The 27,859-nt window shown below is 41.4% G+C and overlaps 1 protein-coding gene, 1 non-coding gene and 1 pseudogene across 2 annotated transcripts in view; all 3 read right to left on the reverse strand.

Annotated features, from left to right (window-relative positions):
* Positions 1-7,392: 7,392 nt before the first annotated feature.
* The window catches only part of YWHAQ (tyrosine 3-monooxygenase/tryptophan 5-monooxygenase activation protein theta), a 31,761-nt gene continuing 11,294 nt past the window's right edge, over positions 7,393-27,859 (reverse strand). Inside the window, exons 2-5 of the mRNA XM_049784540.1 lie at positions 13,870-13,993; positions 12,203-12,366; positions 10,551-10,646; positions 7,393-8,700 (exon numbers count right to left, since the gene is read on the reverse strand). Of these exons, the coding sequence (XP_049640497.1) occupies positions 8,641-8,700; positions 10,551-10,646; positions 12,203-12,366; positions 13,870-13,993 (444 nt within the window). The 3' untranslated portion in view covers positions 7,393-8,640. The remainder of the gene's footprint in view (positions 8,701-10,550; positions 10,647-12,202; positions 12,367-13,869; positions 13,994-27,859) is intronic.
* LOC126024562 (heterogeneous nuclear ribonucleoproteins C1/C2-like) lies at positions 14,383-23,207 on the reverse strand (annotated as a pseudogene).
* On the reverse strand, positions 24,514-24,652 carry LOC126025426 (small nucleolar RNA SNORA58). The gene has a single exon (XR_007501431.1). It is a non-coding gene; the product is annotated as a small nucleolar RNA SNORA58 (small nucleolar RNA).

The following is a 27,859-nucleotide window of genomic DNA, read 5'->3' on the forward strand; positions in this document are numbered from 1 at the left end:
TTTTTTCCCAGAAAAGAACAACTGAATTTTTTTTTGGGGGGGGGGAGTTGGGTCACACCCGGCAGCACTCAGGGGCTACTCCTAGCTCTACACTCAGAAATCGCTCCTGGCAGGCTCAGGGAACCATATGGGATGGCGGGAATTGAACTACCGTTTTTTCTGCATGCAAGACAAACGCCCTACCTTCATGCTATCTCTCTGGCCTCAGCACAGCTGAATTTAATGAAACTTCGAACTAACTTGTACTTGTGGTCAATACAGATGAGAGACAAGCTCACTAAAACTACAAAGAGGTGAACCAGAATGTGGCTGGAATCTCCCCCAGATCTATACGACAACACACACACACACACACACACACACACACACACACACACACACACTGCTTGAGACTAAGGATTGTTGGGTTTTTCTTAAATCCAAGTTGAGAAAACCAGTTATTTTTGGGGAGCTGGAGTGATAGAGCCTAGTTTGATCCAACACCATCACCACAACCCCTGGCAGCACCCTGGGTATGACCTCACAATTTTTTTTGGGGGGAGGGGGAAACTTCTGGTGATGCACAAGAGTCACTTCTGTGCTCAGAGATAACTCCTAGAAGTGCTCAGGAGATATATGGGATAGCCTTAAGGCACTTGCCTTATACATGCACAATCCCAGCCTGATCTCTAGCACAGCCAGGAAGGATCCAGGAACACAGAGCCAGAAGCATTGCCAGGTTTGGCCCAGCCCTTAAATAATAAAAATTTGGGGCTGGAGAGATAGCATGAAGGTAGAGTGTTTGTCTTGCATGCGGAAGGATGGTGGTTCGAATCCCAGTATCCCATATGGTCCCCTGAGCCTGCTAGGGGCGATTTCTGAGCCTAGAGCCAGGAGTAACCCCTGAGCGCTGCAGGATGTAACTCAAAAACCAAAATAAATAAAATTTGTAATTTGGCTTGAGAAGGTATTCTGATCCTTTTGGCTTTTTTTTTTTTTTTTTAGCCACTCTTAGTGGTGCTCAGGGTCACTCATGGTGGTGGTGGTAGTGGTGAACATGTAGTATGGGGGGATCCAACCTAGGCCTCTTGTATGAATCCTTAAATTTTATATATGAAATCAGTGTATAAAAGCCTTGATACTTACAACATTTACATGAACAGCTCCAAGGAGGAGGCTCTGAATCCTCCAATGTTGTGTCCAGGTCTTCATGCTGGTTGCTGACTGGTTCCTGAGAACCCCATCGTTGGTCCATGCTGGTTCATCTTACTGGGTCTAAGTCCAAGATAAGTGTCTGGTCCATTGCTGTCCTCCTGATCTGTTGTTTGCTGCTGCCTTTTTTGTTTGTTTGTTTGGTTTGGGGGCCACACCCAGCAGTGCTCAGGGGTTATTCCTGGCTTTGTACTCAGAAATCACACTTGGGGCCAGAGAGATAGTACAGCAGTAGGGCATTTGCCTTGCACGCAGTTGATTCAAACAGACAGTGGTTCGAATCCCAGCATCCTATATGATCCCTTGTGCCTGTCAGGAGTGAGTGCACTTCTGAGTGCACAGTCAGGAGTAACCCCTGAGCACCGCTGGGTGTGACCCCAAACCAAAAAACAAAAACAAAAAAGAAATCACACCTGGTAGGCTCAGAGAACCATATATGATGCCGGATATGGAACCCGGGTCGGTCATATGCAAGTCAAAAGCCCTACTATTGTGCTATGACTCCAGCTCCAGATCTTTAACTCTTGAGAAATAAAGGCATCTCTTTCTGGGTCTAGTTCTAGGGGGCCCTTCCCCCACTTCACTTCTTTCAACAGAATGACCTTTCACTATTCTATCAGGTCAGAGTGCTAATTAGAAACAAAATTTTTGCTTATTTTTAAACTTCACATTCCCAAGTTACACTGACATTTTCTTTTTGTGTCTATGTCCTTGAAAATCTAGGGCAATAGATTTGTCAAAAGGGTGGCTGATATTTTTCCTGGGTTTTTTTTTGGACACACCTGGTGGTGCTCAGGGCTTCCTCCTGACAGCTCAGGGTTCACTCCTAGCAGGGCCCAGGCCATCAAATGGTACCAGGGATTGAACACAGGTCAGTCTTGTGCAAATGCCCTACCTGCTACACTCTTTTTTTTTTTTTCAAATCCACAAAGACCTCTTCAACACTTTATTAGCATTTTCTTCTTTCAAAATTAGCTACTCCTTCCCACTCAAGCACTCCACATACATATCCCAAAATTCTTTACACTTGGAAAAATGATCACACAAAGAGAAAAGGAATACAGCTTGCCATAGTCTAATTTCTCATGTTAAAGAGATAATTCAAAGGGCCAAAGTACATGTTTCACATGCAAGAGTCCTAAATTTTACCCTTGGCCCCACATTGTCCCCTTAAATACTACCAGGAGCAGCTCCAATGTACTAAACTGGGTGTGGTACCTGAGCACCACCAGAGGTCACTCCTGAGCAGAGCCAGAAATAACCTATATATCACGGTATGTGACTCAAAATTCTAGGTGGGAGGGGGAGGACGATAAAAAATACAATTAAATGTATTACTGTAAGCTCCCAAATTCTTTGAGATACATGTGATGTCTTTTACTCTATGCTATGGCAAGGATCGAACCAGTATTACTGGCTGCATTGCAAGACAAACACACCTTAACCCCCTATACTAGCTCTCTGGGCTTATGATTTGATTTTACCCAGAACTGAATAGTTTAAAACTAATTGAGTAATTCGTAATCCATGTGTATATTACTTTATTTTTGCTATATTTGTAAATCCAACCTGTCATATCTACTTCTGGAGTTAAAAAGTACATCCTTCATCTCTGATTGCAGAGTTTGAAAACATGGGCATATACATACATATCCACACACAAATTAGGACTGGGGTTGTAAGGGGTGGTTTCATTTTGTACATAGATCTCACATGTTCTAGTCTCTGGCACTACATAGTCCCTTGATCACTGTATGGAATAATTCATCACCACGCCCCCCAAATTAAAAAGTATCTTTTACATAATACTTAGAAGAGTCATGTGATAAATATATCGCTCTGAAAAGAGGAAGTCTCCTTCTTTCTATAGACCTTTAAGAGATGGCATATGCAGCACACATTAAAGTAGAAAGTGTTGCTGGAATGAAAGTGATCCAGCAACGTCAATAAAAATACCAATAGAATGTGCAACCCACAATCCTAGATTACAGATCATCTGAAATGGCTTTCAAGTTCAATTGAAATTACAACCCATCATTCAAGTGACAAAATATAGCCCACAGCAGCAGGCAAGTTATACTTTATATTCTATTAATCTTTCAGGGGCCTGAGAAAAAGGTAGGCTGCTTGCTTAGTACATACTAGTCAACCCAGGTTCAATGCTCAGGCCCTGATGTGGCCCTTGAGCTCAGCTGTAAGAGTAAGCTAAGCTCTAGGAGCACTGCTGCAAGTTGTCCCAAAACCAAGTTTACATATTCTTTCTGACCAAGTGGGGCCAGAGATATAGTACAGCAGGTAAGCTGCTTGCTTTGCCCATGCTGACCTGGGTTCAATTCTCCATGCCCATCAGGAGTAACTCTTGAGCACTGCTGGGTGTGCCTCTCCTCCCTCCAAATAAGGACAGAAGTGGAAGAGGAACTAAAAAATAGATACAGGGGATTAGAGTGCCTGCAGAAAGAAGGCCTGGATTCAAGTCCTGAGCACTGCAGGAAGTGAGCAGTTGGGAGTAAGTAGTCCCTGAATACTACCTAAATACTAAATAGCCACAAATTAAAACTGATAATCTTCCAAATATGAGGTTTTTTTGTTGTTGTTGTTGTTGTTTTTGGGTCATACCTGGCAGCGCTCAGGGGTTACTCCTGGCTCTACGCTCAGAAATCACATCTGGTCCCCATATGATCATGATGAGATCTTAAGAATCCTATTTGCCATAAATAGCAAGATGAAGCACCATGATAGACAAGTTACAGCAATCAACATAGTGTGGCATCTGACTTCACTTACTAGATACATTTCCTTTTTCCTGATCAAATCAACCAGGGCATTGGCGGGGGGTGGGGGGTGGGGGGGGTGGGCGAGATGGAGGGAAAAGATGGTGCTTAGAGCAGTTGAAATATGAACGAGCATTACATGCAAGAATTCAATGTTCATTCCTTACATGTTAAATTCCTTACAATTAAAGGGCTAGAGCATTTATGGTTGGTCATTTTAAACCTACAGTAAGAAATTTAGAGTATCTCCCTGGATACTTTCCTCCGTTTCAACTACTAGATTTTTATGAAAAGCTTTTTAAATAAGGGCACACCCAGTGGTGCTCAGGGGAACTTACATGGTACCAGGAATTGAACAAGGATTGGCTGATATGCAAAACAGTAGGCACTGGCCTTGCATATGGGCAACCCAGGTTCAATTGCTGTGCCACTCTGAGCACAGAACCAAGTTTAGGACTGTGACTGGACCACTGTCAGCCAGGTACGGCAAAAAGCAACTCCCAAAACAAAGTAACAGAAAGGACTGTACATCAGTGAAGTTGGTCAGTGGCAGAGCATGTCTTGCACATGTAAGGCCCTGGGTTTGCTTCTCAGTATTGCATGGTTCACTCATTACAGGCTAGAAAAATCCTGGAGAAGTTAGGTGTGTCTCCAAAATAAAAAGTAAAAATAATCCTTAGCACCACTGAGAGTGGCCCTGGAGGCCCCCAGCACTGCTGAACCATGAGGCCTGCACCACTGGGTTGAGTATGGTCAGAAGAGGGCTTCAAGTACCATGGGGACTCAAATAATCAAGTAAAATTCTTTTTTTGTTTTCTGTTTTTTTTTTTTTGGGTCACACCCGGCAGCGCTCAGGGGCTACTCCTGGCTCTACGCTCAGAAATCACCCCTGGCAGGCACAGGGGACCATATGGGATGCCAGGATTTGAACCACCGACCTTCTGCATGTAAGGCAAACACCCTAACTCTATGCCATCTCTCCGGCCCCCACTAAAATCCTTGTCAAATTATATTATTTTTCTGTTGGGATTCTTAAAAATCTGTATATGGCCTTATCAACACATACAAGATTGTACTCTGGGTCAGTGATAGTGGGTATGGCATTTGTCTTACAAACAGCTGACCTAGGTTTGATCGCCATCAATCCCTATGGTCCCAAGCCAACTAGTCAGGAGTAAACCCTGTGCACAGACAGGAGTAAGCCCCAAGCACTACTGTGTGGCCCCAAAAACAAAGTATATTCTACTAATCTTATCACCAAACACCAAGAGAAAAACCTACTGGTCTTTACCAGTCTAGGATCAACAAATATTGTTTAGAGTATTATGTATTGGAGAATTCTAACCATCTATTCTGAATAGACAAGTGAAAGCCTTTCCCAAAATTTTAGTTAAAAATCCTCCTATTGGGGCCCGAGAGATAGCATGAAGGTGTTTGCCTTGCATGCAGAAGGACATTAGCTCGAATCCCAGCATCCCATATGGTCCGAGCCTGCCAGAAGCAATTTCTGAGTGTAGAGCCAGGAGTAACCCGAGTGCCACCGAGCATCACCTCCCCGCTCCCAAAAAAAAAATCCATCAATATTGACTGGGGGATGTACAGTAACAGCAGAGCACAAATCTCACACATATAAGGTTCCTTAATCTCTATCACTGCAACGTCAGAAAGAATTAAAAGCCCCAATCCCAATAGTAAGGAAAACTGGGAGCTAGAGATAAGAATGCAGCAAGTAAGGCACTTGGCATGTGGCATCCCTAAGCATTGCCAGGAGTGATGCCTTAACATATCAGGTATAGCCCCAAACAAGTACCATTCCATTCCTTCATAAAAGCTGTTTCCTCTCTTCCTTCGTTAAAAAAAAAATAAAAAATCTGCCTTGGGTTTATGAGTGTCCTATAAATGACATCTACTTTGCAGAAAGAGGCCCTCAAAATAAGACAAAAGAACACGTAAGTAGGGATACCTTTAAAGATGCTAATTTTTCATAAAGCAGGGAGATAGAGTTCAATGACACTGCTGGAAAAAAATCTAATTTCCTGTTTTTGCTAAGGGGTAGAGGGTCTCTTGTGCTTAGGAGGCCGAGGCCCCCTCCCATGATTCTTGGCCAACCAAACTAGCAGCTCAATGCGAGGGTCTGTGGATGCGGTATTGGTTAGATCCTGGTGAACAAAAATTACCCAGGCCACCCAGCAGTGCTCTGGGACCATCTGACACTTAAAATTCAAACTAGGATTGGCTGCATGCAAGAATTTGTTTTAAGCCCTGATTATCTTTTGTCAACCCCCCAATTCTGCTCTAAAAACAGACTTAACTCTGTGATTACCTCTTTAAAATGTGATCCTTTTTTCTCCTAATTAATATTTTCCGGGCCCGGAGAGTTAGCACAGTGGCATTTGCCTTGCAAGCAGCCGATCCAGGACCAAAGGTGGTTGGTTCGAATCCCATATGGTCCCCCGTGCCTGCCAGGAGCTATTTCTGAGCAGACAGCCAGGAGTAACCCCTGAGCACCGCCGGGTGTGGCCCAAAAAACAAAAACAAAAACAAAAACAAAAAAGAATATTTTCCCTATGTTTAACTTAAAAGTTTCTTGAGGGCTATATCCAAAGGCACCCAGGGGCCACTTCTGGCAGCCAGTGCTAAAGGAAGCAATGTGGTGCCAGAAATTGAACTGATGACATGCAAGGTTGGCAGGCACAGATTCTCTGGGGAGGATACTAACTGCCCAGCCCTTTAAGTAAAAAAATTTTAAATCAAAAAGGCTGTATTTGGGGGCCACAGATGTAGTTTAGTGTATACTGTACATGTACGACACCTTGGTTTCTATCCCCTGCATACTCTCCTCCATGCAATAGTCATCTTATTTACTTTTAGGAATCTGTTCTAAAAAGTTGTTTTCCCTAAGTGGCAATCAATTTCTCCTTTTCATTGTTTCCTTAGAAAACAAATCAAGTGAAAATAAAACCTTGCTCTCTGTTTTAAGAGACAAAAGACAATTACACAGATCATTTTCTGACTTTAAATTCTTATGCTACTTTTTAAGATGTAGCAGCCACTGTGAAAAAAGTTATTTGAAACTTACTAATGATATTATCAAGTTTTATAAAGAAAACTGTTTAAAAATTAAACAAGATCCTCAGGGCCCGGGAAGATAGCACAGCGGCGTTTGCCTTGCAAGCAGCCAATCCAGGACCAAAGGTGGTTGGTTCGAATCCCGGTGTCCCATATGCACGCCCCCCCCCCCCCCCCCCCCCCGTGCCTGCCAGGAGCTATTTCTGAGCAGACAGCCAGGAGTAACCCCTAAGCAACGCCGGGTGTGGCCCAAAAAACAAAAACAAAAAAACAAGACCCTCTTGAACTCTGACATTGCTTAAGTATCACCAAAGCCTAATTATATATATATATAAAACACGAGCCAAAGCACATGATTAACTTTCCTAGTTTTAAAATGCCCATTTTATTCATGTACATCCAAGGAAGAGATGATCCATAAAACTGATTTATGGTAAAACACTAACTCTAAGATAAACATCGTTCAATTTTGCACATTTCCAGGCAGAAATATGGGTATTGTTGTTTGATTAAAAGGGACTTACCAATAAACTTCAGAAAGTAGTCAATTCACCTGTTCTTTAAAAATGAGTATGCAATTGTTACAAAGCCGTACTATATGGTTTATAAAATGTACTTTTATTTCCTGTTACTCTGCTGTTACATAGGGCATAACATTTTCACAAGGCATTTTTGGGACTACAGTCGATGATTAGCAACACACAGTAGTGGTCCAACTCTCTAAGTCACAATCACTAGACAAACTGAAACCCTCTCATTTGTGCACACATCTGCATGGAAAAGTACTAAAGTTTTAGACTTGGACTTGTTTACTTTATTTCCCCTTTCTAGTGTATTAAATGACATGCACTTTAATTTGCCAAAGCAATGCTTGTATTCTGGCAGCAACATGCTACTTTTATTACACAGTAAAGTGAATACCAGAACTACAAAGGCAGAGGTGGAAGTGAATTTTTATTGGGGCAGGGAAGTTGTCAACTTAAACAGCAGCAAATGAAGAGTGAATAAGAAAACTCCCCATTGTTTCCAATAAACAAGGCCTCCATGGTATGGTACAGGAGACGTTTCAGTATGAGACCCCCAGCCCAGAAATGTCAATGCTTTTTCATTCAATCTAATACTTCTGGATTTCGACCAAAAAAGAAATACATTAAAAGCATGGAAAAGTTGCTTATTAAAAGGAAACCCCAAGAGTAAGGGAGGGAATATAGAAACGAAGGAATTATGTATAACACTTTAAAATTGTAATTCACTACATGTTTGTATCTTCACAGTAATACAAAACACAGTCACTTGCAGAACTGGTTCAGATTACTTAAATATCAGGTACATTTTTAGTCATCTACAGAAGTGTTTGGACATTACTTATTTTTATATGAAATGAAGCTATTAATACTTTTCTACAGCAGTAACTGCACACCAGAAAAGGCCAAGACAAACACAAACCAAGGAATGGAGTTTTCCCAAAGCTGCAGTGTGAAAAGACTCTAAACAGTTGATTCCATACACATGAATGGGTTTCTTTGCTAGAGGAAATCCAAATGGAATAAGGAATGGAGATGTGTAAAAAGGTTTCTTGGGTGGAAGGAGTATGCCACCCTGTATGCACTTAGTTCTCTGCCCCTTCTGCGGCATCACATTCTTCTCCTGCACTGTCTGATGTCCATAACTAGAGGGGAAAAAGGAATCAGATTAAGTTACTAGTTGTAGGTGAGATCTTGGTATTAAGTCTACTATCCTAGCAAAGTATAGATAACTCAGACTGTAGGTCATACGCCAGCACATTCTGTAAATAATTCACAAATTCCATCAATGGGTGTCCTTGTAGATCTCATACCAGGTATATTTATGAAAGACACAAACATGTACTGTATTTCGGATTGCTCCTTATTTTAAAACAACACATTTCAGAAAACGACAAAATTCATAGAACTTAATGTTCTCATCATTCACAGTAGCCCAATGTTCTTGAAAGCACTACTGAAATGAAATTCGAGCTAATGCAGAAAACTAAGTAGAAAACCATGGTGAGGTAACTTCAAATATATAAACTTGTACAAAAGCAGCCTTACTTGTGTTGTTATAAAAAATTAAATAGGTGAGGATGACATAAATCACAGGAAAGCCAGAGAGGATATTAAATTAAATTGATCTCCAAGATTTCTTTAGTTTCTTAGAATGAAGCAATAAAATGAAGGGAATTAGCAATATTTGTTGACTATAAACCACAGCTCACAAAATGGAATTCTTGTAGACATTACTGGCTATTTTAGAAAAGCCAAACATTTAAAAATGTAAACTTTTATCAACTAACGTTCTATAATTTACAATACTGTTAATGGTTTCTCGTGCACAGAATTCCATCTCACCTCCCTCCAGCAAGGACCCAAACGGCTCTCCCTTGGCAATCTCAATTCAGTGGTATGTATCAGTTTTCTCATTCTATCATCTTTGGCTTTCGTTGCTACCTTGCTGTGTGTCTTTGTCACATAAGAAATCATTATCTTTCATATAAAAAAAAAACCTCAATACTAAGATACTGAAATAAAAACTGGCCTTTTTCTTCTTTTTGGGCCACATCCAGTGATGGTCAGGGGTTACTTACTCCTATCTCTACATTCAGGAATCATCCTTTGAGGTTCTTGAGTAACCATTTTCAGATGTTGAGGACAGAACTTAGAATAGCTATGTGCTAGTGGCCCTGACCCCAAACCAAACATTCTTGGTGCATTATCTCAAAGAAAACCAGTTAAAAGATAACAGTTCTGGGCCGGAGAGATTGCATGGAGGTAAGGCATTTGCCTTTCATGCAGGAGGTCATCGATTCGAATCCCTGCATCCCATATGGTCCCCAGTGCCTGCCAGGAGCAATTTCTGAGCCTGGAGCCAGGAATAACCCCCTGAGCACTGCCGGATGTGACCCAAAAACCACGCCAAAAAAAAAAAAAAGATAATAGTTCTGACCACTATCTGACCCCCATACAAGGTATTTCTGAATACTTTCTTTTTCATTTTTCACACCTAGCAGGGCCCAGGGCTTATTCCTGATTCTGCGATCCTTAGGGATCACTTTCTGGTGGGGTTTTAGGTGACCATGTGGGGTGTTAAGGATCAAATGCAGGTCAGTACATGCAAGGTAAGGTCCTTACCCATGCTCTTTCCAGGCTCTGCATTATTTCTATGCCACCATGACAGATATTTGTGTTCACTGTGAACAATGAACTTTCATAATTTTCCTACATAGCTACATACAGATGTCCCCAAAGATAGGGAATCTGAAATAAACTAAGTTATTCTGTTCCTAAAAAATGAAATAAAGGGGCTGGAGAGATAGCATGGAGGTAAGGTATTTATTTGCCTTTCATGCAGAAGGAGGGTGGTTCAAACCCCGGTATACTATATGGTACCCCGTGCCTGCCAGGGGCGATTTCTGAGCATAGAGCCAGGAATAACCCCTGAGCGCTGCCGGGTGTGACCCCCCCCCAAAAATAAAATAAAATAAAATTAGAATGAACTCACTGTTAGGTTGTCTCTAAGCAACTGCATGATGAGGGTGCTGTCTTTGTATGAGTCTTCATTCAGTGTATCAAGTTCTGCAATGGCTTCATCAAAAGCCTGAGAAACAATGTTTGTGATAAATATTTTCTTTTTTTTTTTTTTTTTTTTTTGGTTTTTGGGCCACACCCTGTGACGCTCAGGGGTTACTCCTGGCTATGCGCTCAGAAGTTGCTCCTGGCTTCTTGGGGGGACCATATGGGACGCCGGGGGATCGAACCGCGGTCCATCCTAGGCTAGCGCAGGCAAGGCAGGCACCTTACCTCCAGCGCCACCGCCCGGCCCGTGATAAATATTTTCATTGGCACAAATTGATCAGCCTACAATTACTAAACTATTTTTATGAAATATGCAAACAGCTACTTTAATTCTAGCAATCAAAACCAAAACTCAATGGATAGATCTATCCCATAGCCCTCTTCTTTCATAGGGCCACTCCAGGCAATGCTAATATTGGGAGGGTGGGAGAGAGTGGTAGAGAAAGAAGTGGTCCCAGAGACTTAACTAAAGGCCTCACATATGCTAGATAAGAGTGCCTCCACTTTGAGCCATATCCCCAGCCTCTCAAAACTCAACAATATGGCGCTAGAGGTAAGGTGTCTGCCTTGCAAGTGCTAGCATAGGACAGACCGCGGTTCGGTCTCCCATATGGTCCCCCCAAGCCAGGAGCGATTTCTGAGCACACAGCCAGGAGTGACCCCTGAGCGCCAAACGGGTGTGGCCCAAAAACCAAAACAAACAAACAAACAAAAAAAACCCTCAGCAATATCATTTCCTTTTATTCTGAGTCTCTCTTGAGAATGACCTGAAATTTTAAGTCCTAAGACTTATCAAAAGACATAAGTTTCTTTGCTCTTTAAAAGGATGTATGACGGGGCCAGAGAGATAGCATGGAGATAAGGCGTTTGCTTTAAATGCAGAAGGTTGGTGGTTCAAATCCTGGCATCCCATAAGATCCCCCGAGCCTGACAGGAGTGATTTCTGAGCAGAGCCAGGAGTAACCCCGGAGCACTGGCAGGTGTGACCCAAAAACAAACAAACAAACAAACAAACAAATAAAAGGATATATGACAATACTGTGTGAATACCGAAATACAACAAGATCTACTATTTGCTTGCAAAACCTCTTTTTAGTCACCCATTTTGAGGAATGCAACTACGTATTAGTTCTGTCTGACTGGGCAGGCATTCCTGTATAACTTTTTCATCTGTTTTGTTTTGGGGGCCACACCTAGCAGCGCTCAGGGTTTACTCCTGGCTCTGTGCTCAGACGTCGCTCCTGGCAGGCTTGGGGGACCATATGGGATGTCAGAATCAAACAGGGGTCTGTCCAGGGTTGACTACCATCAAGGCAAAGGCCCCACCGCCGTGCCATTGCTTTGGCCCCGACTCAGTATATTTCTTTCTTATTTCTATGAATACTCTGGCTATTGTGCACTAAACAGATCGTACCAATGCTTGTAATCCCACTTAGGAGGGTAAAATACCCAGAAAGGTGAGAGGTAGTTATAAAGCCGAAATTCAAAAACTGAGTTACCAAGTAAAATACCTAGAAATGAATATACCTGCTATCTCAACCTTAACCCAAGAGGAAACCTCTAAATGGATACGCTTACCGTTTTAGCAAGTGTGCAGGCCAGCTCTGGGTTATTGAGAATCTCGTAATAAAATACAGAAAAGTTCAGAGCAAGACCCAGTCGGATTGGATGTGTAGGTTGCATCTCTTTCTTGCTTATATCAAAAGCCTCTTGATAAGCTCCTTGGGAATTATCTATCGTTTCTGTGAAGGAGAAAAAAAGCAAAGAACTTGCTTGATAAATGTAGTATAGCAGTCACATACACAACAAAACTGAAAAGGATCTAAATTATCACTCAGAATGGCAATTTTTTTATAATCAACTTAAGTAATTAGGTTGTTTTCAGTGACAAGTTTACAAGCCTACAATAACACTCATTTCTTCTCAGAAATATATAGTTAATGTCATAATCCTTCAAAATAGGTAGCTAATATGTTATGTCAGAGAGGAAAAAAAGCACAAATCCTGTTTTACTATGTTATTTCCAGTAATCTTAAGGTCATGTGACATAATAGAATCACTAAGAATTCATGAAGAATTTGGGGCAAAGAATATGAAGACCCAAAATTAAAAGTATGAATGATCCGTTTAAAATAATTTATTTTGGGGGCTGGCAAGACAGCACAGTGGTAGGGTGTTTGCCTTGCACACGGCTGACCCAGGATGGACCTAGGTTTGATCCCTGGCATCCCATATAGTCCCCCCTAAGCCAGAAGTGATTTCTGAGCGCATAGCCAGGAATAACCCCTGAACATCATCACTGCGTGTGGCTTCCCCCCCCCCCAAAAAAAATTAATTTTGGTTTTTGGGTCACACCAGATGATGGTCAGGAGTTACTCCTGGTTCTGTATTCAAAAATAACCGAGTGCTGGGGAACATGTAGGATTCCAGGGATCCAACCTGGGTTGGCCACATGCTAGGTAAATGCCCTACCCACTGTACTGTTGCTCCAGCCCCCAGATTAAGTTTTTTAAATCATTATAAGCAGCATTTATGAGCTCATTTTTTCAAAGGGAAACACTGATGATTTTGAATCATTACATTCTTGACGATTTTGGAGACTATAGATAGTATTAGCTTCTTTATACATATATGACAAAATGGCTTTTATTTTGTTTTCTTGAGGAGGTTCTGGGCCACACCTGGCTGTCGAGGGGAAACAACATTCACTGTCAGGTATAGAACTGGTTTAGTTCATCCAAGACAAGTGCCTTATATTTGCCGTACCATCTTTCTAGCCTCTCACACTGGGATTGGAGGGCACACAAAGCTGTGTGTAGGCACTATTCCAAGAGCGTATCTCTTGGCTCGGAGAACCTTATGGTACTACTAGAGGTAGAATCACAGGCATTAGCCCTTGCACTGTATCTCCTTGGGTCCCAAAATGATTTTCTTTTCCAAAAAATTATAAAGAAATTGGAAACTGGGCCCGGAGAGTTAGCACAGCGGCGTTTGCCTTGCAAGCAGCCTATCCAGGACCAACGGTGGTTGGTTCGAATCCCGGTGTCCCATATGGTCCCCCGTGCCTGCCAGGAGCTATTTCTGAGCAGACAGCCAGGAGTAACCCCTGAGCAACGCCGGGTGTGCCCAAAAACAAAAAACAAAACAAAAAAAAAGAAATTGGAAACTATACAGTGACTCTAAATGTTTTCTTAATCTTCCCTTTTTAGTTATTTTTGTTTTACCCATAAGCCAAACATACATACGTTTTCGATCATCACCACTTGCAACTTCAGCAAGGTACCGGAAATAATCTCCCTTCATTTTCAGATAGAATACTTTACTCTCTGGATTAGTCGCATTGGCTATTAAATACTTATCCAACAATTCCTGAAAGAAATGGGATAAAACATTAGACATTTATGAAAGGACACTTGATTAGACTTACAAACTAACAATGATATGTATTTGAATCATTAATTATCAGAGTAATTTTATACCGTACCCCCTGAATTTGAAGCATGGGCTGAGAACAGGAGTCAGGTGGTTGCCAATAGCTGAACGCTTGGCTTTGGAACAACCCATAGTTTCTGATGGTAAGTTAGATTAGATCAAACACTAATTATAGAGTCCGTCTGTTCACTCCTCCATTTATTCAGCAACATTTGCTAGGTGCCAGGCACTACGTTTGAGTTAAGGGTTATAAAGAAGATATAAATAAGGTCTTTGCCCTCAACAAACTCACAGCATAATAAGAAAAGAGGTGACTACGCCATTTACTAGAGGCTGGAAGTTAGGAGGTATGTAAAGGTTAGCAAAGGCTGTGGAAACAAGGAATATCTGGCTCTGTTGGAGATGGCTTCCCTGGGAAATGACACGTAGAAGGGGAAAACAGACCCCAGTTTCCTCTGTTCATGCAGTGCACACTAGAACAAGGCAAAGGAAAACACAGGGCTCGAGACTTCAATGAACTGCTAGGAACCTACACAGCAACAGAGAGACACTGAATATCATCATTTGTTAAAATGGGTATTTGTCATTTTAATCCTCCATTTCAAAGTGTGCACTTAATGAGTTAGTACTTTGCAAACTCAGGTATTTGAAAAAGGTATCTCTGGGAACTTAAGAATCACAAAAGACAAGACAGAACATTCTTGGAGTATAATTTTTACTCTATAGTTGGTAACCAGTCTTTTGGCATTAATATATATTACAGAAACAAATTACAAATTCTAAAAAGAAATTAATACCCACACTTCAATGGTTTGCTTGGGGATAAAACTGCCAATCAGCTGTGAATGCACAGAACAGCATCACAGGGCAGCGCTTAGTAAATATCACTAGTAATTTTTGGTTTAGGCAAGATAAAACTAGTCCATACAACTTACACAGAAAGTCTGGAGAATAAGTAGGAAGACCATTTCTAATTCAGAAAAATGGACTTCTGAGGAAGTGTAAGAAGGCTGTTCACAAATAGGAAAGGGTTATAAAACTACAGGGTTTTTTTTTTTTTTTTTTTTTTGGTTTTTAATTTTTGCGTCACACCAGGCAGGATTCAGGGGTTACTCCTGGCTCTATGCTCAGAAATCACTCCTGGCAGGCTTGGGGGGACCATATGGGATGCTGGGATTCGAACCAATGACCTTCTGCATGAAAGGCAAATGCCTTACCTCCATGCTTTCTTTCCGGCCCCCAAAACTACAGTTCTAACTTAAGAACTTTATTTTAGAAGTTGTATCATCCTTAAATCTCATTGATCATCATCATTATTAGTGTGTGTGTGTGTGTGTTAAATCTCATTGATCATCATCATTATTAGTGTGTGTGTGTGTGTGTGTGTGTGTGTGTGTGTGTGTGTGTGTGTGTTACTGAGGGGTCACTCCTGGCTCTATGCTCAGAAATCACTCCTGGCAGGCTCGGGGACCATAAGGGAAACTGGGATTTGAACCACCGTCCTTCTGCATGCAAGGCAAACACCTTACCTCCATGCTATCTATCCAGTCCCACATAATTTTTTTTTTTTTTTTTTGGTTTTTGGGCCACACCCGCTAACGCTCAGGGGTTACTCCTGGCTATGTGCTCAGAAGTTGCTCCTGGCTTGGGGGACCATATGGGACACCGGGGGATCGAACCGCGGTCCGTCCAAGGCCAGCGCAGGCAAGGCAGGCACCTTACCTTTAGCGCCACCGCCCGCCCCCCCCCCACATAATTATTATTTTAGATATTGGTTTTGGTCCAAACCCTATGGCACTGAGAGCAGTGCTGTGTGCCAAGGATTGAACCTTGGACTCCTTTCTGCATACTCTGCATTACATTATTTTTTAGTTTTAAGTTATTTAAAAATAAGAGGAAAAAAACCACATTATTTTAAAAACTGTTTAAATTAAACTGATCTGGAGAGACAGTAAGGTGCTTACTGTGCCCGCAGTCAACCTGGGTTTGTTCTCCAAAATATGATCCCCAACCACTGCCAGGAGTGATCCCTGAACACAGAACCAAGAGTAAGCCCTGAACCCAGCGGGGTATGGCCCCTAAAAGAGTAATTTTTAATACATGTACATGATATGTTTGGGGATAGGGCAATTGCTCAGTGGCAAAGAATATGCCTCGCACGGATGAGTTAGACCTTTGGAATCACATGCTAATCCTTGGAGCATGGCTGGACTAGCATCTCCAGGAGTGGCCCCAAAACACCACCAGGGATGGTTCCTAAAAAAGTGATTTGAAATTCAGGGGAAGTTACTATTATAATAAAATTATCTGATGACATCTTTAGAAGCTTATACATTATAGTATGGGCAGGTATCAAAACAGTGGCTTAAATATGAAAAATTTCTGATCCAAGAATGAAGCAATGATGTCACTGAGAGTCACACCCAAACACCAAGGCAACTGAAACAACAAACACTGTTTCCATATGCCTTACTCAAGTAAAAGAATCATGGAATTTCTTTTGCTCTGTATCACCAATACCATTAATAGCTAGTTACTTAATAAAATAAACCTGAGAAACTTTTTCCAGAATCTTAGAAAAATCATACTAATTTCCCCTCTACTTTTTTAGGTTTATGAAAGAACTAAATTAGACAAAGAGTTCACTTATTTCTAAATCTCAGACTCATCCACAACCATTACTATTCTCAAAAGAAATGAATAGAAAAACCGTAAAATGAAACTGAGCAAGAAAGTGAATTCTGAAAAACAGTATCAAACAATACAGTATTTATTTACTCTGTGAAACCACTACCTCTGATTGCACACCCTGAAACGCCAATGTAAAGTACCTCTTACTTCTCACACTTTTCCAGGTGAAGACCTCACTTAGTCTCTGTCTCTCTGACACACAGACTTGGTACCTTTTAAGTCTAATACTTTATAATTACATGTAGTAGAAGCACTGTGCAGAGACAAGAGTCTGACTTGAACTAGGACTTGGGGTTGAGGTGAGTCAAAGTAGGGGCGCTCATGGAGACCTCCTACTCACCAGCATACTCCCAGGCATTCCAAAGACTTAGAAAATTACTAAACAGCTACTGGATTAGTACCTATATAGCCATGCATGGCTGGCTGCTTCTTTCTTATTTATTTTGATTACTAATTTGCATATAGCCATTACGTACGATTTACAGTGTTGGCTTTAATTAGTGACTTGTGCATTACTTCCATCCTGGAGTTTCAGCCAGGTATCATGATCTGTCAGATGACACTAGCTCTCTGTGAAGGAAACAACAGATATCAAATAATTCTGTCTTCCCGTAAGTTATCAGTGGAAGAGATGTATATTTCAGCCCAACTTAAGAAAAAAATTAAACAGACTGGAATCAGTCATGCATTAACAAAACTGATAATGGCTGTATCAAGTAAAGTCAATACTAGTTATTATGAATATCAAATGAAATAAAGGATACATAAATACTTAATATGCATAGCCTAAGTATACAACCTTTATTTAAAAAAAATTCCACAGGGGGCCGAGGAAGAGGGAGTTGGGGGGCACTGGTAGTGGGAATGTTGTACTGGCAAAAGGGGGTGATCTTTTTTGTAACTAAAACCCAACCACAAACATGTTTGTAATGATGGTGCTTAAATAAAGATAAGAAAATAGTAATGAAAGGCATACTAGATCAAAGCAACTTAAATACGGTCAAAGTCAGAGGAAAGGCTATTTTATACAGGCCATTCAATTTAGTAGCTGTTAAAGTACTTTGAAATAAACTTATACTCAGATAAATAGGATGGGAATGCTGAAAGGAGTATTCCTTAAAAACTACAAAGTACTACATTAATAAAATAATCAACTTAACTTAGAGGTGAAAAAGCTATACAAAGAAAACTACAGGGCCCGGAGAGATGGCACAGCGGCGTTTGCCTCGCAAGCAGCCGATCCAGGACCAAAGGTGGTTGGTTCGAATCCCGGTGTCCCATATGGTCCCCCGTGCCTGCCAGGAGCTATTTTCTGAGCACACAGCCAGGAGTAACCCCTGAGCATCTCCGGGTGTGACCCAAAAACCAAAAAAAAAAAAGAAAACTACAAAACACACTTCAGGGCCAGAGCCATGGCACAGTGATAGGGCATTTGCCTTGCACGCAGCTGACCTAGGACGGACCAAGGTTCGGTCCCCCCCATGTCCCATATGGTCCCCGAGCCAGGAGCAATTTCTGAGCGAAGAGTCAGGAGTAACCCGAGTGTCACCAGGTGTGGCCCCAAAACCAAAACCAAACAAAAAAAGCACCACTTCAAGAAATAAAACAAGACACAGGAAATGGAAACAATTCCCAATTTATGGATTGGGAGGATTAACATCATTAAAATGGCAATATTCCCCCAAAACACAGATTCAATGCAGATCCTATTAACAATACTCATTAGCGAGTCGGAGCGGTAGCACAAGGGCTAAGGCATCCGTGCTAGCCTAGGACTGACTTCGATTTGATCCCCTGGCGTCCAATCTGGTCCCCCAAGCCAGGAGCGATTCCTGAGTGCATAGGCAGGAGTAACCCTTGAGTGTCACTGGGTGTGGCCCCCCCCCCCCAAAAAATACTCATAGGGGGCTGAGCCATGGCATAAGCGGTAGGGCATTTGCCTTGTGTACAAACCTAGGACAGATTGCGGTTCAATCCCCTGGCATCCCATGTGGTCCCCCAAGTCAGGAGTGACCACCTAGCGTCACTGAGTGTGGCCCAAAAACCAAACAACAGACGCCTGAAATTCATGTTACGATAAACAACACTGAACAAATAAAACAATCCTTGGGAATAAAGACAGGAGGCATCACTTTCCCCAATTTCAAAATATACTACAAAGCAGTAATGATTAAAACAATGGAATAAAGATAGACCCTCAGGCAATGACATTCTTATCATTGGTAATGGAGTAAAAATACAAAGTGGAGCAAAGAAAGCCTTTTCTACAAGTAGTGTGGGAAAAACTGGTCGGGTAGGGCAAAAAAATGAACTCAAACTTCTTTCTAATGCCATACACAAAAGTCAAATTAAAATGGGTTAGAGAGGGGCCGAAATGGTGGCACAAGCATCTATCTGCCTTGCCTGCGCTAGCCTAGAACAAACCGCGGTTTGATCCCCTGGCACCCATATGGTCTCCCCCAAGCCAGGAGCGATTTTTAAGTGCAGAGCCAGGTATAACCTCTGAGCATCATCGGGTGTGGCCCAAAAATACAAAAAACAAACAAACAAAAATAGGTTAAAGATATTTGTTATTAGACCTGAATCCATAAGGTACTTAAAGAAAAGGTAAGCAGAACTCTCCAGGACACTGAAGTTAAAGGCATCTTAAAAGATGAAACACCACTGACAAAGCAAGTGGAAGGAAAGATAAAACAAATGGGATGACATTAGACTACATAAAGGGGCTTCTGCACCTCAAAGGAGAGAATGACCAAGATAAAAAGACTGTGCAAGGATCAGGAGAAATTATTACCCAACATCCAACACCCATAAGGGATTGATAGCAAAACTTTAAGGCACTGGTAGCTAAACAAGGAAAGAAATCTAACCCCATCAAAAAATGGAAAGAGAGGAACAGAAACTGTCTCAAAGCATAAATATAAATATATATAGCCAAAAGGCACATAAAATTGCTCCACACCACTGATCATTAAGGAGACGCAAATCAAAACAACAACGAGATCTATCATCTCACACCACAGACACTGGCACTCATTAAAAAGATCAAGAAGGAGCCAGAGCGGTGGCGCTAGAGATAAGGCATCTGCCTTGCAAGCACTAGCCCAGGATGGACCATGGTTCGATCCCTCAACGTTCCATATGGTCCCCCCAAGCCAGGAGCTTGAGCTTGAGCGCACAGCAAGAAGTAACCCCTGAGCATCAACAGGTGTGGCCCAAAAACAAACAAAAGATCAAGAACACCCAGTGCTGGCATGGATGTGGGGAGAGAGGGATGCTCATTCACTGCTGGTGGGAATGTAGACTGGTCCAGCCTCTTGGGAAAACAATATGGACATTCTTCAAAAAACTAGAAATTGAGCTCCTGTATGACCCAGCAATACCACTCCTGGAAATATAGAGGCTCCAAAACACAACACAGATAAAGCTTCTGCACTCCTATGTTCATTGCAGCACTATCACAATAGTCACAATTGACTTCTTTATTCGCTCTTCTGTACTTGAGCACTTGTGTTGGCTCCACATTCTGGCTATTGTGAATAGTGCTACAATGAATATAGGAGTGTAGGGAGAAGACCAAGTTTCATGGAAGTAACAGCTAACTGTGTTGCTTAGGCCAGGGCTTTAAAAACCTTTTCCACTTGCACTCCCTTTTTATTTTTATTTTTGGTTTTTGGTCCACACCCGGCGGCACTGGCTATCTGCTCAGAAATAGCTCCTGGCAGGCACGGGGGACCATATGGGACACCGGGATTCGAACCAACCACCTTAGGTCCTGGGTCTCCGGCCCTGCACTCCCTTTTTAAATGCTTCCAAACATTTACTGATAATAAAGCATATATTTATGCACGTGGTTCAATGGTAGAGGGCTTGTCTTACCCTGGGTTTGACCTACCCCAGGACCACACACAAAAATTTCAACAGATTTTTATGGTTTTTCACAATTCTCACAATTACAGGATCCCTGGACACAGTTACAGCTTAAGCAGATAAGCTATAGGACCTTTGCACTCAATTGCAGACCCAAGTGGCTAAGTAGCACCAGGAGTGGCTCCTTAGCACACCTGCAGGACACTCCCTCATCCCCACAAATCAAGGCCTTAGCTTTCCTCCCCAAGATAAACATCATTACTAGTCTATGGTACAATCTTCAGATATTTTATGCATTTAATATTTCATTTTACTATTAGTTCCTGGCACATATGTAAAAATCATGTATGCATACCACTCCATCCCAGCTCATGTTACCATAACTTCAGATATTCTTCTATACCTTGTCTTTTTGTTCTGGTTTAATAAGGTCTTCCTTATTTTGAGAAAAAAAAAAATCCCAAACACCAGGTTGTTCACAAAAATAACCCACAGTGTCAACTTTAGAACAAATCTTTAGACTATTACACAATTTTTATAGAGGATACATTTCACAGTGCCAATTCTCATTCACAAAACTACATAAGTTAAAATTGTGTTGAACAGCCCCACACTGTACTCTCACACAGAGTAAAACACATGCCACTAACTCAAAGCTGATCTCAAGTACCACTTAACTAATGAGATTGTCTTTGTAGTTAGGGAAGAAACTATTGAACTTATGTATGAACGGAAGGAATTGTACTCCCTGGATAATAACGACTCTGTTTTGGAGACAGTTGATAAAAACCATTTCTTTATTAAGTCATAAAAAAGTATCAAAATTAAAAGCGGGGCTGGGCAGTGGCGCTAAAAGTAAGGTGCCTGCCTTGCCTGCGCTAGCCTTGGACGGACCGCGGTTCGATCCCCCAGTGTCCCATATGGTCTCCCAAGCCAGGAGCGACTTCTGAGCACATAGCCAGGAGTAACCCCTGAGCGTTACCGGGTGTGGCCCAAAAACCAAAAAAAACAAAACAAACAAAAAAAACAAAAAAAAATTAAAAGCAAAAATTATAGGATAAGACAACTACTAGGAACATCAGAGGAAGTGAAAATGGGACTAGGCTCAGGGCAGAATGAATTAATGAATATAAGAAGGTCAAGGATGGAAGAACAGTGAGCATGTGGCTAGGGGAGAGGTTACTCCTGGGTAGGCGCTCAGAAATCACTCCTGGCTTGGGGGACCATATGGGATGCCAGGGGATTGAACCACAGTCCGTCCTAGGCGAGTGCTTGCAAAGTAGATGCTTCACCTCTAGCGCCCCCACTCTGGCCCCTTAGGGGAAGAGATTCTGGTAAAAATGTTCATCTTAGACAAGCCCCTAGATAAAGAAATAATGGGACAAGATTTCTGTGGGGTTTTTTTTCTTTTGTTTTTTTTGGGTCACACCAGGCAGCACTCAGGGGTTACTCCTGGCTTTGCACTCAGAAATCACTCCTGGCAGGCATGGGGACCATATGGGATGCTGGGATTTGAACCAACATCTGTCCTAATTCAGCTGTGTGCTAGGCAAACACCCTACCGCTGTGCTATCTCTCTGGCCCTGGGACAAGATTTTTGTGCTGAAGAGTCAGCCTCTCCTTCCTCAGCCTCTTTTTCATCCTGACCAACTCAAGCTGGTCTTCCCCCATCTTCTTCATCATCAAATAGGTTCCCCTCATCAGCAGAGTCATATGCACTCCCTGCAGACTCCATCTTCACAATAGTCCCATCTGTCTTCAGGGAGCTGCTGCTCTGTTCTTTTTGTTTGTTTGTTTGTTTTGTTTTGTTGTTTTTCGGGCCACACCCATTTGATGCCCAGGGGTTACTCCTGGCCAAGTGCTCAGAAATCGCCCCTGGCTTGGGGGGACCATATGGGACGCTGGGGGAATCGAACCTCGGTCCTTCCTTGGGTAGCGCTTGCAAGGCAGACACTTTACCTCTAGCACCACCATACCGGCCCCTGCTCTGTTCTTTTGACTTATTCTTCATGTCTATTGCTTGTTTGCTCTGTTCCTGTTTCAATATTTTTCAGGTTTTCCATCAGAGAATCTTTTGTTTTATCTGGATCAACCTCTTAATAGCCTGAATATCATCTCCTTTCAATTTTCCAGACTTAGAAAATCCTCGCTGTCCACTCTTTAAGAGTTGAAGCCACTTTTGCCTCCGAAGTGTTTACTGATACAGACTGGCGTTTTAAGGGCACTACAACCTGAGTAGTGGGGGGGGGGGTACACATGCTGGAAAACTGTACATCCTGTCATAATAATCTTGTTGAGTATTGCCGTCCAAATCAAAAGAAGAGCTGTACATCTCCTTCACACCTGCTTTTCCTCGGGGTTCACTTTCCACTCTGTAGCCAGATTAATGTCTAAAACCTGGCCAGCTATCATTCTAACATTCTCTTCTGCCACAGCAACACGGCCATTTCTCTCATTAACATACTTAACAAAGGCAAAGCCTTTTTGAACAGAACAGCTCGCAATGTTGCCATATTTTGAGATTCCCAATGAATACCCAGGAGTTCATGGAGTGAAGGTCTTTTGTCTTGTTGGTAACACTGCTGGCCATTATCTTTACTGATTTGGTTCCTCATGAAGTAAAAGAAAAAAAACTGTAGCTAAAGAGCAAAAAAAATCTCATTCCAGGGGCCGGGCGGTGGCGCTGGAGGTAAGGTGCCTGCCTTGCCTGCGCTAGCCTAGGACGGACCACGGTTCGATCCCCTGGTGTCCCATATGGTCCCCCAAGAAGCCAGGAGCAACTTCTGAGCGCATAGCCAGGAGTAACCCCTGAGCGTCACAGGGTGTGGCTCAAAAACCAAAAAAAAAAAATCTCATTCCAGCAAAGTCCCACTAACTGAAGTATTTTATCAAGTGGTTTGTAACTGTGGGAGAGAGAAGAGATTTGATTCTGAATCTCCTACTCCTGGGTTCTAAGGTGGAAAAGTTGACTGCAGTGTGAAGTTACCAATGTTATCAATCATAACAGCTCAGTCTTCGTCTTCACAAAATCTACACCTTGCTTTTTCCATCTAACAATCACTCCACAATCATTCAAAGTCCTCATACCTATAACAGCCTTATTCTATATTGAAACACAGTATTTGTCTAACTATTTAAACAGTCTCTAATAGGGGCCCGGAAAGATAGTACAGTGGTAAGGCATTTGCCTTGCATGTAGCTGACCCAGATGAAGCCAGTTCGATTCCTGGTATCCCATATGGTCCCTTAAGCTTGCCAGGAGCAATTTCTGAGGACAGAGCCAGGAGTAACCCTTAAGCATCGCCGGGTATGGCTCAAAAAGCCAATCAATTAATAAACTGCTTTTAAAAAAATATTTAAGCTGTGTCAAGTCTTTTGATTTTCCAGTAACTTACTAAATAAACACTTGATCACTAGAAAATTGGTAAACTTTCCTCCCTGGAGGCAAATTGAATATATTTTTTCACCAGCAATATATCAATGTTCTTATCTTTCGGCAACTGTCTGAATCTGATGTACTATCAAACATCTGAAACAATCTTTTCTGGTCAGGTAAGAGAAATGTATCTTACACTATCTCAACTTGCAATTTATTATAATGAAGATCTTTACAAGTCCTTTTCTTTTGCCTTTATAACTTTCTTAACGATTTTTCTTCTCAATTTAAAAGAATTCTTTATGTTAATGATTAATTCATTTCCCAAATTTATATACTTAATATATCTAAAATTTTTCTGTTTAGGGCCAGAGGGTATTTTAAGTACTTAAGTAGAAAATGTGACTATTGGGCATTTGCCTTGCATGCAGCCTAACTGGACTGACTATTCAATTCCCAGCATCCCATATTGTCCCCCAAACCTGTCAGGATCAATTTCTTTCTTTCTTTTTTTTTTTTTAAATGTAGGAGTACTGCTGCAGTTTATTCAGCCACCCATTAAGCTGACAAGAGCTGGCATGAACTCCAGATTTCTCTTGCATACACTGTCCCCCCTGCCTGTCCATAAGCAGAGTCAAGCAAGGTCTACGGGTATGCCTGCCAGGATCAATTTCTAAGCAGAGCCAGAAGTAACCCCTGAGCACCGCTGGGTGTGACCCAAAAACCAACCCCCCAAACATAAATATTAATTGGTTTTGGGAACATATCTAGAAGTTCTATCAATATAGAGGGCTTTCTTTTGGCTTTTCCCAGGAGCTGTTTCCTGTGGTGCTGAAGACTATGTGATTATAGGAACCAATCCAGGTCAGTTAAGGCCAGGGGTTGCTAGTCTTAACCCTTATACTATATCTGGTACAATATTCAATTTTAACACATACAAAATAAGACATTTAATTAAATGTGTATCTAAATACATACACATCTAAATGTGTATGTTGTTTATTGTCTACCCAACCATATAAAATGGTAGTACTTTTAAAATGTTACCTAAATAGGAGTACATTTGATTAAAACATACACACAGACACTCATAGCTCACTGACTGTTGGTAAGGAGTACAGAAGATATCTGTGAGTCACCACCTTAAAATAGATGGGTAGAAATATGACTTTCTGATTTTGGCAAAAGAGTGAGACCAAGCAGACTTTTCCATCTAAAAATAATCAATATACTACACAGAAATAGATCAAAGGGAAAAATATAGCAGATCCAAAAAAAAATTGGAGATATCAAAGTGCTAGATAGAGAAAATAAAATTAGAACAAAAAGGAAAAGCTTACAACACAGTGACAGAAGAGTATCCTACTTTGAGGACATACAGGGAATGCTGTTTCCCACAAAGAAATGAAATCCAAATCCATAGATGCAGGTACTACTCTTAATTTGATTTCATATGTTCTATAAAGCATGGTTAGAACTGGATCAAAACTTAAGTGTGCTCACAGAAACAAAGCCACTGTGTAAAAGACTATCAAAGGGCTGGAAGGAGAGATAGCTCAAGTGATTGGAATGTACTTTCTACGCAAGAGGTCCTGGCACAGGCACTACATACCAGGAACACCACCCAACCTACAAAATAATAATAACAGAACTATTTTTTTAAAGACAGCCAAATGCTTAACAGAAAAAAATTACATTCTTATTATTAACAATAAGCAAATTATTCAAGAGATAAACACTGTATTAAAAGCTAAACAGATAATAGAAAGATTAATACCTAAAAAATAAAAAATAAGTGTTGGCTGCACATGGATGATCCTGGTTCAATACCCAATACCCTATATGGTACTCTGAGTACTGCTGGGAGTAATCCCTAAGAGTAGAATCTAGTAGTCCCGAGTACTACTAGATGTAGTCCAAAATCAAGAGAAAAAGTGTAACAGAATACACATTGAAAACTGATTAAAGAGGTAACATCTGCCAGCCCAAGCACGTGTCACCCACATTTCCCCTCTTGAGATGTGGACTTTCCGACTTTCACACTGGATGTGTACTGGGGTTCTCTGTTGCTGAAGAAGCTTACATTTCCTCTTGGACACATCTTCCTGCACCCGACTCCACCTCACAATTTCAAAATGAAACCTGATTTTACTTCAAAAAAAAAAAAAAAAAAGTTAAAAGTGCACGTTTTAAGGGCCAGAGAGGTAGTGCAGTGGTTAAGTGGCTTCCTTTGTATGCAGTCAACCCTACTTCAATCACTAGCACATGGTTCCTGAACTTAACCTGGAATGACCCTCGAACAAAAAACCTAAGAGCAGCTACCAAACACCACAAAGTGTGGCTAACACCTCCCACTCATAAATAAAATAAACAAAATTAAAAAGCACTACTGGGCCCGGAGAGATAGCACAGCGGCGTTTGCCTTGCAAGCAGCCAATCCAGGACCAAAGGTGGTTGGTTCGAATCCCGGTGTCCCATATGGTCCCCCGTGCCTGCCAGGAGCTACTTCTGAGCAGACAGCCAGGAGTAACCCCTGAGCACCGCCAGGTGTGGCCCAAAAACCAAAAAAAAAAAAAAAAAAAAAAAAAAAAAAAAAAAAGCACTACTATAGGGACTAAAGATATTGTACAGGGTTAAGGCACTTTGGTCCCAGCACCATATACGGCCTAAGTCCCCTCTCACTCAAAAGAAAATAATACATATATAAACAACTTTAGATTAAATCGATGGTGTCCAGAAGTAACTACAAAAAGCCAGGGTGGGGGTAGGAGAAGAAGTGTATTTGAGTGGAAATCAAAACAACTCAGTGGATTCGAGTTTGGCCTTTACTAGTGAGCAGTATCCCTGGCCCTACCTAGCCTTTTTCTTGATTAAAATTAATCCAAGTGATGAGAGGGCTCGGAGAGGAGAAAGACTCTGGCTTGAGCCCCCGCACTCTATATGAACCCCTGAACATCATCAGGAGTGCCCAAAAAACAAAACTAAAAAGAAACATCAGCTTGGAGAAAAGTGTGAAGAGCCATTAGAGTTTAAAAGAGAAATAAGTAAAACAGAAAACACATTTAAAGAAACTACTCAAAACTTAGACCAAAGAACCAACAAGATAAAAAAAAAAAAAAAAAAGAAAAATATCTAAGAGGGGATATGTCTTGGATATTAATAAATAGAAATTTTGAGAAAATTGGGTAAGGGAGAATTATCCAGAAAATATGGCTAAGACTCTCCCAGCAGTAGCAGATACAATTTGAAAGTAGGAAAAAACAAACAAACAAACAAACAAAAAAACGCACTAAATTCCAAGCAAGATAAAATAAAAGGAAATTCGTACCTAGACCATCAGGGCAAAACTGCAGAATGCCAAAGACAAGAAAATTTCTTAAAAGCAACCAGAGAAATGACATGTTACCTATAAAGAAAGAAACAATATAACCGACAAATGATTTCTCACCAAAATACAATCAAATATCTTCCAAGTGTTAAGAAAAACTGACAAATGGAATTCAGTAACCAGTTAAAAGTACCATGTAAAAAAAAGGGGGGGGGGAAGTAACAATAAAGAGAAAAAAAGCCCCCTGCTGGCCTAATACTTTAGTAAACTCACTGTCCTTGACCACAGATCTCTAGGCACGATTACCAACCATGACCACCCTCAGCACTCAGGCACTATTACAAGACTGGTACTTCAGGAACATGGAAGGCCCTTTTGTGAGCATAGAGGGCTCTTTCTTTCCTAAACAATGAGCACTTAAAAAAAGTCAATGAACAATGAAATGTTCTCATGTAAGAATGTCTACCTATCTTCTAATTTAGCTAAAAGAGCTATTTGACTCAAAAATTTTAAGCCTGAAAATGAAGATGTGTGAACT

Source organism: Suncus etruscus, chromosome 12, assembly GCF_024139225.1.
Source record: "Suncus etruscus isolate mSunEtr1 chromosome 12, mSunEtr1.pri.cur, whole genome shotgun sequence".
NCBI classification, from domain to species: Eukaryota; Metazoa; Chordata; class Mammalia; order Eulipotyphla; family Soricidae; genus Suncus; species Suncus etruscus.